We start from the raw sequence: 13833 nt of genomic DNA on the forward strand, positions 1-13833 counted from the left end.
ACAGAAATAACACTAAAAACTGCAAAGAACTTAAGATTTGCAAAAATTAAATCTTTTTTATTTTTTTAACACCATTAAGGGCTGGAATCTTTTTAGGTTGCTCCCCCTTGTATGTTATACACATCAAAGTTACAGAACACGTGTCAAATCATTATGTAAAAGTCTGTCATGTGCGTATGGGGTGCAAATAATGAGTGATCACAATTTTGATAAATATTGACACGGGTCGTAGAATTTAAGGCGAAAGCTCAATTAGGCGGAGCTAATTTTTGCAAATATTAGGCAAAACATTTCTGCTAACTTTTCAAGGAAATTAGGTCAAAACCAAGTATAACACAGAAATAAGGTACCTCAAATTTCATTTGACGCTATAAAGTAATCAAGATTCCCTAACAATTATTAGTTTGCAAATCCATCCGACAATTATCCGAAAATTTTTTTGAAAATATCTCGTGACTCGTGTTTCCAAACTACTTAGATTGAAGCATTTTTTTAATTAATTCTTCTCCCATTCCCCTGTAACTTCTGTGCGAGGTTTTTTCTCGTATATTACCGAAGGGTGTAAAAATTATGCGAAAGTTTGAATAAATATTAAAATTACTTGGGCTAATTTTTATGTTAGGACAATTGTTAGGTACGCTTGAGTACCTTATAGCGTCGAGTGGCCTTTGAATTGCCGTCTTGCGGTGTATTAATTGGTCTTCGCCTGATTTTCAAAACTTCTGCATAATTTCTGCATAATGGCTACAAATATTGGTTTCGCCTAATCGGGCTTTCGCCTAATATCACATCCCACATTGACGCGATTAGTTAATAAGCATTAATTTTTGCGCTCACGAGAAATGAAGTCAAGATGAAAATGTCTGCTTTTTTGTATTTCAATTCTATCATTTTCTGTGGAGAAAAATAAAAAAATTTTATTTGTGCTCAAACAAGTAAAATGTAATGTTTTTTGATAATAAGATTTTTCCGAAATATGTTAAAAGTTAATATTCATGTCAATTGAGCGAATGAAGTATATAAAAATTTGGTCAATTCTCTCTTATTAATTTGTTAAACCTATAAAGTAGCTGCGAGAATAAGAGGGATATATTCTACGGCACCAGATCTTATATACCGAATCGAAACATTCCAAAAAATAATTACCCACAAATAGATATTTCAGCAACAAATTCAATTAGCAATGATCAATGGAAAATAATAAACATTAAACGCTTGCTGTAACGAAAAAATTCAAGATTTTGATTTCCATGTTTTGGTAACTATACGCTAGCATCGTGGGACATAAAGCTAATTTTTTTCGGCAAAACATCTTTAACTTCCTTATTTAGCTATCTTAAAGTTGCATCCGCAACACTTCCAAAAACTCACTTGATGAGCCTCACGCTCACTGTCGTGTGGAAATTGTTCAGGGCTCAGATCAAAAGGGCTCCGATCAAAACTGAACAGCTCATCAGGGCTCAGATCTTCAGGAGGTTGAGTTAAATGTATTCTGGGAAATTGAAGTCCTACATATTTCACCTGCAATAAATTCAAAACCAGCAGAGATTTTACACACCATTTCAAATACAACGAGCTAAAAACTGTGTTGTAATGATTGAATGAGACAATTAGAAATAAGTAAAAGGATTGATATGTTTCAACGTATTTTTCGGAGCAATCCAAACCAAAAGAACTAATAAAGGGGTTTACATTTATAAATTTACATTTCGGGGTTGCAGGGTGGAAAGAAATATCAGTTTAAAGTTCTGAAAATCGGCCTTTGAGTTTGCATATTAAATAAATTTAATGTACTTTTACATTAAAAACCTCCTAACTCACCTTAATTGCTAAGGTAGATTTGCTTTTCCTTAACTCACCTTAAATAACCCTTTATCTGAAAAGTTAAGGCCTCATTACCTTAAAAAACCTTAAATTTTACTCTAACTTGCCTTAAAATTACCTCAACTAATTACTTTAACATTACCTTAAAAATTCCCTTAATTTTGCCTTAGCCAAGCCAGAAATTTACCTTAAATTTAGGGTAAGTTAGGGTCAACAATTAAGGCAGGGTAAACTCCGTTAAGGTTAATTTACCTTATCTTTATTTAGTGTGTGATACAAAATGACCTTCTAGTAATATAATTCTCCTAGCTATTCTTTTTTGTCATTCGATATTAGCTTAAACAGGATCAAACAAAATAAAAAAATGCCAAGTTTTTGTTACAATTAAGAAAACTCTTCCGGTGAATGACTCACACTGTTTGCATTTTACATAGTCTGTTCAGTGAGTTTCCGTGCGTTGCTGGTGATGTTTGACTATTGTTTTATCCTGTACTTAACTCCAAATCAATATCAGTACTGGGCAAGTTCAATGGCAAGCCTAGGTACAAGCACTGATTCAGAGTTATTATCATAACACATTTAGGACTTGTACGACTTCGTCAAACAATTTGCGAGTCTAAATACAAGTCTGGGCTAAAACTTGGCAGGTCTAAATCTAAGTCTCATAGTCAAAAAAATTCTAAAAGTGGTCAAAAAGCACGTCAAAAATGGCTGGGAAAACGTTTAAAAGGTCCGAAAAACGTCAAGAATAGTCGCGAAAACGTCCAAATTGTCACTTAGTTGGGCAGGTTCGACATTTGGTATATCTGAAAATTACAAAAGTTATTTCGGTTAGTTTGGGACAGAAACGGGCAAATATTAATAACTTGCATATTATTCTCTGAGTAACGTGAACAATTTTAATTGTGTTTGTGAAAATAAAGGTATTTGATACGATTAAATTCTTTCTCCCGTTTGTTTTGCTTTTGATGAGACGGTTGCACCAACAAACGGATGCTGACCACCAGTCTTTATGGGGGAGCCACAAATTTATGTGGTTGTGGCGTTTTCACTGATTAAAAAATATATAAATTTTTGGTAATTCATCGCTACCTCTTTTTTGCAATGGTGGAAAAAATGATCTCAATCTTATCTTCAATTGTATGTTTTTTTAGAAAAAACTTTAAACTAGAGTTGGATTGGGGCCCAGAGCAATATTGACCTTTAGTTGACAGAATATTTGGTGGTGGCGGAAATTTTTTCTGGGAAATAAAAATGAATTATAATTTAATTCAAGTTATTTAATTTGTTATGAATTTGATTTCACTTCAAAAGGTTTTAAACTAGTTTTAGAGATTCTGTTGTCATCTGACTACATGGTGATTATTTAAGTCGTTGTTGTTTGAAGAATAATTTGTTGTAGGATCTATAAATGGGAGGATAGGTTCCCGGGTCGAGGTGTCACCACCATTCAACGGAAAATCATGTAAGATCAGCGCAGAATGTGGAAAATTTTGTAAGATAAGCGGTGAACGCGGTTAAATTACATAAATCAGGCGGTGAATGCGGTGAAAAAAACATTATCGCCCGGGAGTGGTGAATTTACATAATTTCACCGTTTTGACAAAATGTACCAATTATGTGAGATAAGCGGTGACTGCGATGAAATTACCGAAATTCACCGCTTAACTTATTGGTGAACTTACATAAATTCACCGCTTAGAAAAAAGTGTTAAAATTATGTGGGAACAGCAGTGAAAACGGTGAAATTACATAAATTCAACGCTTAACTTAGTGGTGAAATTAAATGACATGACAGCTTAGAAAACGCTTCGAATTATTCTTTGTCCAACGAAGTTAAGATAAATTTATTAAAAGACGCACGGAAAATGTACCCACGAATAATCATACATCTTTTTGAAAATTCTTTTAAGCGGTCAATGTATGTAATTTATCCACCAGAGTAGGCGGACAAAAAATCACCACATTTCACCGCTAAAATTTGTAATTTCACTGCTAATCTTACAAAATTTCAATGCGCATGTTTTACAGAATGTAGAATGAATTTGATTTAAATTCAGAACAAATGTCATTGTTTTATGCGAGCGGTGGAGCAGTGGAAGAAGAATAAGATGACATGCAGGAGGTGAGAGGTTCGAATCTGTGTAAGGCTGGTAAATTGTAGTAAGCGGTGAAATGTGGTGAAAGTTCATCGCTTACTCAAGAAATGAAATTAGATAATTTCACCGCATTTCACCGCAGAACTGTGTACGACTTTTGCACTGAAAAAAAAACAACTGTTCACCGGTTATCTTACATATTTTTCCGGTCTTTCCTCAAACCGGGTAAAGTCAACATAAAGGAAACAATCATGTTCTTTAAGAGAATACATAACATTAAAAACATGCAAGTAATGTTGTCAATATTATTTCTGTTGTTCTAGATAATTGAAGAAACACAAACCTGAGGTCCAACACTAGTTGTCTGGTCAGAGCCGCTAGGCGATGCTATCGCGGCGTTATTGTTTGTGTTAAAAGTGTCTGGAGAAGCCGCTGAATCAGATTCACCTTCTGTTTCATCTTCTGACCCAGAAAACTGAAAAGAAAACGAAAACATCACAATCTAATCATCTTTTGAGTCATATTGTTGTTGAGATCCAAAAAATTATTTGGATCTTTACCGTTTGTGAACCCCCTTCCCAGTAAGTTATGCTCTTCCCAATTACAGAACGCGTGTCATTACATGTTAACTAATTATGTAAAAAAATTGCACGTGTTTCTGGGGGAAAAGAACCAATTATTTTTTATCTAGTTATAACTTTTTGCGTTCGAAGAAAATTGATCGCTTTTTAATCTATAAAAAGATGCTAGGTGAAAGAAACCTAAAAGGATATACTCATGTTCTCTGAGGGCATATTATACAACATAGCAATATCTACGTAATGCGTGCAAAAGTAATTCTGATGCTGCAGATCATTGAGTTGATGCAAAAGTTGTCAATACCCGTACCTAAGTTTCAGTGTCAATCAGTACTGATTCAGAACAATTTCAAAGAAATTTTTGATTTTGTACTGATTCAGAAGGATTTCAGAGAAAAACTCAGAGAAAATATTCTGTACTCTTCTGAATCAGAAGATAATTCAGAATGACTCGCTAGATTATCTCTGAATCGGAAAAATTCAGCCCAAAATGTGACTTGATATAGACTCTGACTCAGTACTGAATTTGACTTAGAGTTAGGTACGGGTAGCTTTTGGCGTTTTTCGGTCGTTCGATTATTTCATCTTTGGAGTCAAACAATGTGGCAATCAATAATTTGATTTTTTCCTCCATTTTGCCTTATTTTGAGAGAAAATTTGTTGCTGACTATGAATTTTTACTTAAGCAATGAAAGAAGCCTAAATTCTCATCAATACTCTTTTTTCATAGTTTGAAATTTGTATCTATATAAATGGAATTTTCTGTTGTGAAACCTGGACGAGAAAAATTTGACTTTTTGAAAGATTTTTGTTCTTCTGTCTAAGTAAACAGACGCATTCTGTTTGAAAAAATCAGTTTTCAAGTTGGACGATTGTTTGAGAAAAAAGTTGCAAACCTCCATTAACAATAAAATGGTCAAAATGGTATAAGTTTAGTGAAGCCTTAATTTGTTGTAGTCAACCTAAATTTACAATTCAGATAATTTCTTTGGGGGACACAGGGATTGCTATAGACAATTTGACCATTACTTGTTCGAAAACTTTTAAAATGAATGTCGACGTAAAGTCGGAATTATAGACTTCAGTTTATATTTGTATGACCTTTAAAAAAGACGGGAAAACGAAAAGTTTAATGTCTGTTTAGACGAGTTTGAGTCTGATAAATCGTTTTGACTGCTGTTGCATGAAATGAATTAGAACTCGTTCTTCACTCAAATTTGGTTACAACTTTTAACCGATGGAAAAAAATTAAGTTTAGAGCTTCGAAGATCCAACTTAAAAGATGTTGCTCCCTCTAAATTAGCTTATAATTGAAAAGGACGCTACAGATCTTTTCTTAAACACTAATTATTTTAATTCAACCGGCGCGACTAAAAAAGAAGTTTTTTTCTTATTAACATTGATTTCTTATTAACGTCCCCTTACTGGTAAATCAGTGATGGTTCTTTCCGGTCGTAATCCGTCATTTTTTAAGTTCCAGTTCGTTACGTATAGGTCAGAGCTTAATTTCAACAGGTTTGGGCATGTTATGCACAAATAGTGTTATGGTAAGTACAAATAAATACTATTAACGCAGACATTACAGTTTTCTCTTGATGGAATGCTTCTTATAAGATCTAGCAAAACAACCTCTAGCAGAGTCTCGTCGTACTCTACCAACAACAGTAGGGCATTACGCTGTAAAATTTTATCCAAATTTTATCTCTTTATATCAAAATATATAACAAAGTAAAACACGTGAGAATTATCTAAACAGTCCTATTCATTTTAAGCTATTCAAAAACCTTCATACTCAACGGTTAAATTTAGGTTGTTAAAACCAAAATTTGTGTAGAAATCTTTCTCCATCTTTGCCACTTAAAACAGTAGTGTTCCTGCAAATAACGTTGATATATTGCTAACGTTAATTTATAAAATCCTTAACTAATATTTTTTTATTTACTCATCATTATTGCGAATTAAAATTTAACATTATATTTGATTATTTGTGTCAGCTCGAGTCGATAATAATCTTCAAATTGCTTTGGACAAAAAAGAAAAAACGTTAGGCTAAAATTATACAGAGAAATGGATACCATTTTGTTCAAAAAAATTGTTTGTTTTACTCTGACTTTTTCCATGATACGCATTGATTATAACTCTGGTCTTAAAAAAATCAACTCGGTATTGAAATATAATGACAGACGAGTCCAAGAAAGCTTAAATCTTCTGTATTCGCAAGAAAATGTCCTATCAGGATTTTTCTGACCGATAGTTGTGTGAAAGTTAAATGTATGAATATGATGACATCGAGTGAGCATTGTTCTTCTATATCTCGACATCACAGCGAAAATAAAAAATTATTGCGATTCGTCTTCTTATCGCCTCAAAAAATGACCGGCAGACCGACAAATTAAACACCGTATCTGATCTTCGGTTAAACAGATAACAGAACATCATCCTAATAATGCAGTAAATAGCACTATTCATTTTTATATCTCTGTGTCGGCGTGCAATTATTGTAACATGATGCTTTTTTTCTCATTTTTTCTAGTTAAAATAAGTGAAACCTGTGCCAACTGTACTTAAATGTTGCAAAGTTGCTTTTCATTAGAGTGTTAGGGCACATATTTGGTTATTAGCCAACAGTCATATTTTTCATATTTTTCATATTTTTATTATTTTTCGTATTTTTATTATTTTAAATTTTTTTCATATTTTTATTATTTTTATTATTTTTCATATTTTTCATATTTTTATTCTTTTTCATATTTTTATTATTTTTATTATTCATATTTTTTTATTTTTATTATTTTTCATATTTTTCATATTTTTATTATTTTTCATATTTTTCAATTTTTGAAAGATATAATCCCATCATCACTTAAGTCAATTTGCTGAGAGGAGAGAGAAAGAGAGTTTAAAGGAAGCTAAAAATTAATCCAACGTGATTATTTGTAAACACTTCGGGCAAAAAATTATGTAAAGTTTAACGTACCGGAGATGGATTTTCGGAAGCGATCGCATCATTTTGAAATGCAACTACTAAAAGCACAATCAGTATAAATTTCGTCATTTCATTTGAGGAAAAACAAGATATGATAACAACAAGCTTTCGTAGAGAGCAATAATTTTCGTCGAATATGATTTCAGATAGAGAAGTTTGGATAAAGTATTAAAGATCTGACCTTTTTCGTGATATCAATGAAAAGTCGCCTTGCATGTAGCGGCGTCCTTGTTATCTTTAATGTTGTAAAGCAATTGAAGTTATATTAAATAGAAACATCTCAATTTTAAAAAATAGCTTGATTTAATAGTTTTTCACAAGAAGGCAATTGAAGATGTTGCTCTCAAAATCAATAAATATTGTTTCGGTAAACTAAACCCTATCCTGTTATCTATGAAAAAGCAGAAGATATGGCATAGCCTCTTTGGAGTGACTATCTAGGATAATTCATGATGCATAAATTAATCGAAAACTTGTTCAGCGTTTTTCATATGAAATAACTGCATTTTAGTCAGCTGTCTTTGAAAGAATATTTAGAGAGCTATTCTGATTCAGATTTATTTTTAAATAGAAAACAGATAAAATCTTTAATTCATTGTTAAGAGTTTAAAAACATTAGCAAAATAATGTACAGATAACATCCAGAAAGAATGATCTTTCTGTCTACTTTCTGCATATTCATATTTAGTGTCAATTTTTGCTCTAAATGTTGCAATAAATACCAACTTGATCATTATTTACTTGGTACTCACGTTATCGTAGTTTGTCAAATATTGCTCAAACTTTTCTGGGCTCTCGACTCAACAAATGTTCTTGTTGGTTTTCTAGAACTTTAGAGCATCGGATTTTTTCGAAAAGCCAATAGCTTAACGCATAATTCAAAAAAGTCAAAAATGGGATTGGTTTGGAAAACTATAGCCAAAGGAGAGCCAAAGGAGATCTGTCTCTGTCAAGAAAACTACCTTTTTAAGGAACCAGTACTTAATAAAATCAACCACAAATCATAAAGCTCAAGAAATAAATAAAAAATTAGCACTAAAACCAACTGAACTAAAAATGTTAAGAATTCAACAAATTTTCATATAATACAGGGGCATCTACAAACAATAGCCTTTGTTTTATTAACCGCAGACATTGCAACGCTCACTCAGCATTATGCAAGCCACGATAGGCTCACAAATTTCCTTCTGTTAGTGGAACAAAAATGAAAAAATGAAAGAATTTATCAAAAAAGGCGCAAAATTTATCGATTTTTCTAAAGCAAAAGTTCAATTTTTATACCAACCAAATGGTAAACAATTGAAGGACAGAGTATTCCAAATCCCAATTAACAGGAGAAAATAACACAATGAACAAAAAAACTGCCGAAATAGTCAATAAAACCACAAAGCAACAGTAGAACCTCTAAATTAGCATAAAACTCAATTTAATTACCCCTCAAATTCAAATCAATATCAAACCAAGCCCACCAAGGTTACTATGGCTAATTAAAAGTAATTCAGCAAAAAAATATTGCCGGAAGTATTCTGGAAACGACTCGAGGAGGAATTTTAACCACCCTCAATGACATGATGGAATACCTAACCGTTGAAACAATGAACAATGGAATATAAACAATGGAAAAGAGTCCAGCCAGAAAAGCTGATTAAGCATTTGATAGAAGTTCTTTATATGTTTTTGACCCCAAAGGAAAAATTTTGGGTTTAATACAATGCATATGAATTGGAGATAGTGCGAAAATAGTATGAGCAACAATCTACAACTGTTTGACCCATAGGGTAACATCATATTTTTTAAATAAGAGACGAATTTTGAGAAACATTGGAGGAAATTTTTGTAGAGAAAATGAAGATGATTAGCAAATGGTTGAAACTAAAAAAAAATCTATTTCTATTAATTCCAAAAATTTTTAGCATCAAATTAGCTCAAAAAAGCTATTATTCAACTTCACACCCATTATTTTGAAAGCCTGTCGTCACTGCTTTCGATCAAGCTCTCACAGCTCTCATCCACGCAACACCTTGCAGTAAACAACAACAAAAAATGGAAAGAATGGAAAAACGCAGAAGAAAATTCAAAATTATTAATAATTAATTTATTAAAAAGTGCCCTGTTCAGCATCCAGTGACATTTATTAGGAGCAACAACTCTAGAGGAGCTTTATATTGAAGAAAAGACTGATAGCGAATTACTTAAAATCAAAAGAATAAATAAAACTAGGCAAAAAGAAATTAGACGAAGAACTGCAAAAAACAGTTTGAAATAAAACAAACAACCATTAACAATAGAATTAAAAGGCAAACCCTATTAAATCAAAATGAGAAGAAACAACTAGGACTTCCAATGATTTGGGACATAGATTTCACTAGATGCTGCACAATTTTTAAGAAGAACACAAAGAGCAGTTAAAAACAATTTGAACTAAAGAAAGCTTAAAAAAATAATAACTTTATTAATATACAAAAAAGACTTCTACAGAGCATAAAGACTCCTAAAATGCTTTCATGATATTAGGGAAGGCATAATAGTCTGGAGAATTTGACTGAGATAAAAGTAATTCACGAAAAACTTCAAAAATTAATAAAAGGAGTTTAAAATTTCTCGTTTTTCCCCATTTTTCCAAAAAACGTTTTATAACAATAAAACAGTAATCGCGTGGTATCTAAAAACCCTTTAATTAAAAAAAGAGTATTCAAATTCCGTTAAAGCAGTAGAATGAAACAAAACGCGAAAAATTGCTAAAATTCGCCTATAAATTGGCAAAACAGATCAAAAACATCCAAATTAGCGTGAAACGCGTTCTAATTACAAGAAACATCAAATTCATCTTAAAGTTTATAAAACCCATTAATCAAAACTCAAAAACACAACTTGCTAAAAACTGCATTTTAAAGCCGCACGTGAAAATTTTGCACAACTCAATTTCTTTTTCTCTCAAAAACAAGGGTATGAACAAAAAACAACTCATTTTTTGCCCTTAAATTCCCAAAACCACTGTAAATTTTTCACGCGTTTCATTTCCTGCTTCAAAATTTACTCCTATTAAATTTATTCAATAAAAAGAATAGCCGGAGGAATTCCGGAAACGACTCGAAGATGTCTTTTTTTAAAAGCAATAATTGAAAGCAATCTTATTATTTTAAAAGCAATCTTAATTGAAAAAAAAGAATATTCAACTAAATTGTAATTTAAACCAAAAAAATTACAAAAATTCAATTAAATTTTCAAGTTGTACACGAACAACTACAAAGGGAGAACAATATTTCAAGCAATCTCAACAATTTCTTTGCTCACGCTAAGTCTGAAAAGCCAAAGCAGGAAAACGTCTCAGCACAGCAAATTTGAAATAAATTTTAAATGTAAGAAATTAAGAAAATATTTAACAATTTTTTGCAATTCTTTTTCTCAAAATTCAATGTAAAAAAAAAAATCTTTTGGTATCAAGGAACTGGCGATTAACATGTAATAGAAACTGCCCATGAGCATTGAATTTGACTTCAGTTACAATTATAAGCAAAAGATACAAAATGGACCAAAAATATCAAAACAGCCTCAAAATAGGAGAATTAGTTGAAAAACTTTCAAATTATCGTAAGACTTCCTTTTTTTAACCAAAAACCTCCGAAACGCTATTAAAACAGCCTGAAAATTATAACTTTAGTCAAAAATAACTTTTTAGTCAATATAAAGATTAAAAAAAAACAAAAAAACGGCTTGAATAAGCCGCACGAAAGGACTTCTCCAATACTCCTTTTCGAGAAATAACAATAATTAACACCAAAAAGACTGTTTGAAAGACTTAGCTGACCTACAGAACTTTTATGCACATCATTTTCTCGCTCTCTCTAAAACAGTGGTTTTGAGCAAAAAAAAGCACTCCGTTTTTATTCACTCTCCAATTAGTTCAACACTCAAATTACTCCAAAATTGTTCAGGCTTTTCATTTCCTGCTTCAAGTTTCAGTCGAATAAATTTGATTTAGAAATACACTTCTCCAAAATTTCTCTTCGTGTCGTAAAAAAATGTTGTCAGCAGTTATTCTATCAATCTGAACCAAATGAAACGTTTCCTTTTGATATGCCTTAAACTAGTTAGTGCAAAGGCAGCTGAAACTCATGCTGTTAACCCTTGTTTAACCAACTGAAGATTTAACCAATTTGAAATGGCATTATATGGGACTCTAGTTTATGTTGCGCATGGAAAATCTGTCTGGTTATTCTGCGACAACAGTTTTGTCACTTTTTAGGGCCAATAAAATTGTAATCATTAGGCACATAGTTGTTTCGGTAATCATTGCTATTTTGGAGTTCGTTGTTGGATAACAACGAGATTCCACACTTAGATAAAGAAAATATCAAAAAAAAGTTTTAGGAAAGTCTTAGATTTGGTGTAAATATTGGGCTTTAAACTTGCAATAATCTGTATATTGAAGCCAACTTCTTTCGTTCGCGAAAAGTGGAGCCTGCAAAATTGATAGTGACTTCATACTTTTGTTCTCTAAATACGATAAATCTGCTTCAAATCGGTGTTCTGTGTCATTCTATACAGTAATTATTATTATTATTATACATTATTATTATTATTATTATTATTATTTATAACAGTTTCTACGAAAACTAATTTTATCTTTCAAGTAGTCTATAAATCTAGCAGTCTACAAGCAGAGTGCAAAAATTTTATCAAAATTTGCTCCAATAACGATTTGTGGCGCGTGTAGACATTTTTACGTAAACAATTGTTTATGCGAATGTATACTTTTGTATCCCGGTTGTGTTTTTGTAATACCAATGTAAAAAATCAGATACTTATGCAATGGTTTTGAAAACCATATTTTAATCGAATGATACGAAGTGATGGAAAGCTAAACAATTATCAAAAGTGAATAGTGAATATATCTGTGAAACAGTTTCATTCAATGAAAAAGATATGCTTTTATTGAAAAAATGCTTTTCTTTGATTAGTGGTGGCATACTTGAGCAGTCAATTCTTGTGTTAAATATTTAAAAAAATTAAACATTTTGGACAATTTTTTTAAATAATTTATGGCTTTGTGTTTACAATTTTTATATCACCCATATTCTTTCATCCCTGAGGGTATCGTGGAAAGTCTAATTTTAGAAAAAGCAGAAAAAATGGACCCCGACTAAATGTATGAAATAGACCAGTATACTGTTTGGCGATAAACTGCTAAATTGATGCGAAACTGGCAGTTTTCTGCTACAACCATTTTGTTGATTTTTTAATTTTATTATTAGGCCAAATTGTTCAAGTTAACTGCTACGGTAGTCACTGTGCTCCTAGTTGTTTAACTAAAAACAGTACCAAAATATTAGTAAAAATTTAAAAAGAAAATCTTCTCGGTAGTCTGCATGTGATATACGAGAAAAATACCGCAGTTTTTCTCCAATATTTCAAAACCGTTTCTCAATGCAGCATTTTGGCTTTATCAGGCTGAATCACGATCCCTTGGATCTTTTCCGCTAGCCACCCTCCTCCCCCAATCCTCTATACCCGAAATTTGCGCACCCCAAAAAATAGTCTTGGATTTTGGCTGAAAATTTTTTGAAATTATTTAACACGTGGGCTGATGTTTAAGAAATTGAAACCCATATTTTCTACAATTCTGATGAAAATAAAACTTGTAGCTCATTTTGAAAGCCTGTAATTCCGAAAAATGTACTAATAGCACGTTTTCCATTCATGTTTATGTAGTACGCTATTATTATGAAAGTATTATTTTGAAGCTTCGAATTGTTAGTAATTTCTGGATAGACATTGATACCTAAATCTGATTAATAAATATTATTTGGTAACATAATTTGTGTCTAGATTACTGTGGGTTTGCAGAAAACATCCGCTCCTCAATCGGTTTATGAACCCAAACCCGTGTTGACCTTTCTTGGCAATCATATCCAAGAGCCATATATGGTTCCATACACGCCATACAAATTTTTCGTTGCATGATCTTACCATGGTTACCAAGTTTTGTATACAATTTTTTTTCGCGTTTCAGCGATTCCATGAAGGGGTGGGTATACAAGTAGAAAGTAGACAAGGTAAACCACAAACAGGACATTTTTGGTCTCTTTGGCTCTTGTATGGCATTCAAGAAATCTTGTATGGCAACCAAGAATTCTTGTACGGCATCCACGAAACCTTCCATGACATCCAGGAAGGCATTTGAACCGACCATAAAAACCAGAAAACCATTGAGTGGACACCGAAGACCTCTACCGCGACTTCGGAAACAATTTAGGACTATTTTTGGAGTAAAAAAATTTAAACATCAAAAAATGTTAAACGCCAATGTTCCTCTTTTCTTAAAATTATTTTGATCTATCTAGAA

At 32.0% G+C, this 13833-nt stretch overlaps 1 protein-coding gene across 1 annotated transcript; it reads right to left on the bottom strand.

Moving 5' to 3' along the window:
• Positions 1-713: 713 nt before the first annotated feature.
• On the bottom strand, positions 714-7610 carry LOC142335889 (uncharacterized). The gene is made up of 4 exons (XM_075384239.1): positions 7479-7610; positions 4267-4398; positions 1372-1521; positions 714-779 (listed from the first exon to the last, which is right to left on the bottom strand). The coding sequence occupies exons 1-4, from the start codon at positions 7554-7556 to the stop codon at positions 714-716; spliced, it is 426 nt and encodes a 141-aa protein (XP_075240354.1). The 5' UTR covers positions 7557-7610.
• Between the last annotated feature and the right edge of the window lie 6223 nt (positions 7611-13833).

This window comes from Convolutriloba macropyga, chromosome 3, assembly GCF_964194025.1.
Source record: "Convolutriloba macropyga chromosome 3, txConMacr16.3, whole genome shotgun sequence".
Lineage (NCBI taxonomy): Eukaryota > Metazoa > Xenacoelomorpha > Acoela > Convolutidae > Convolutriloba > Convolutriloba macropyga.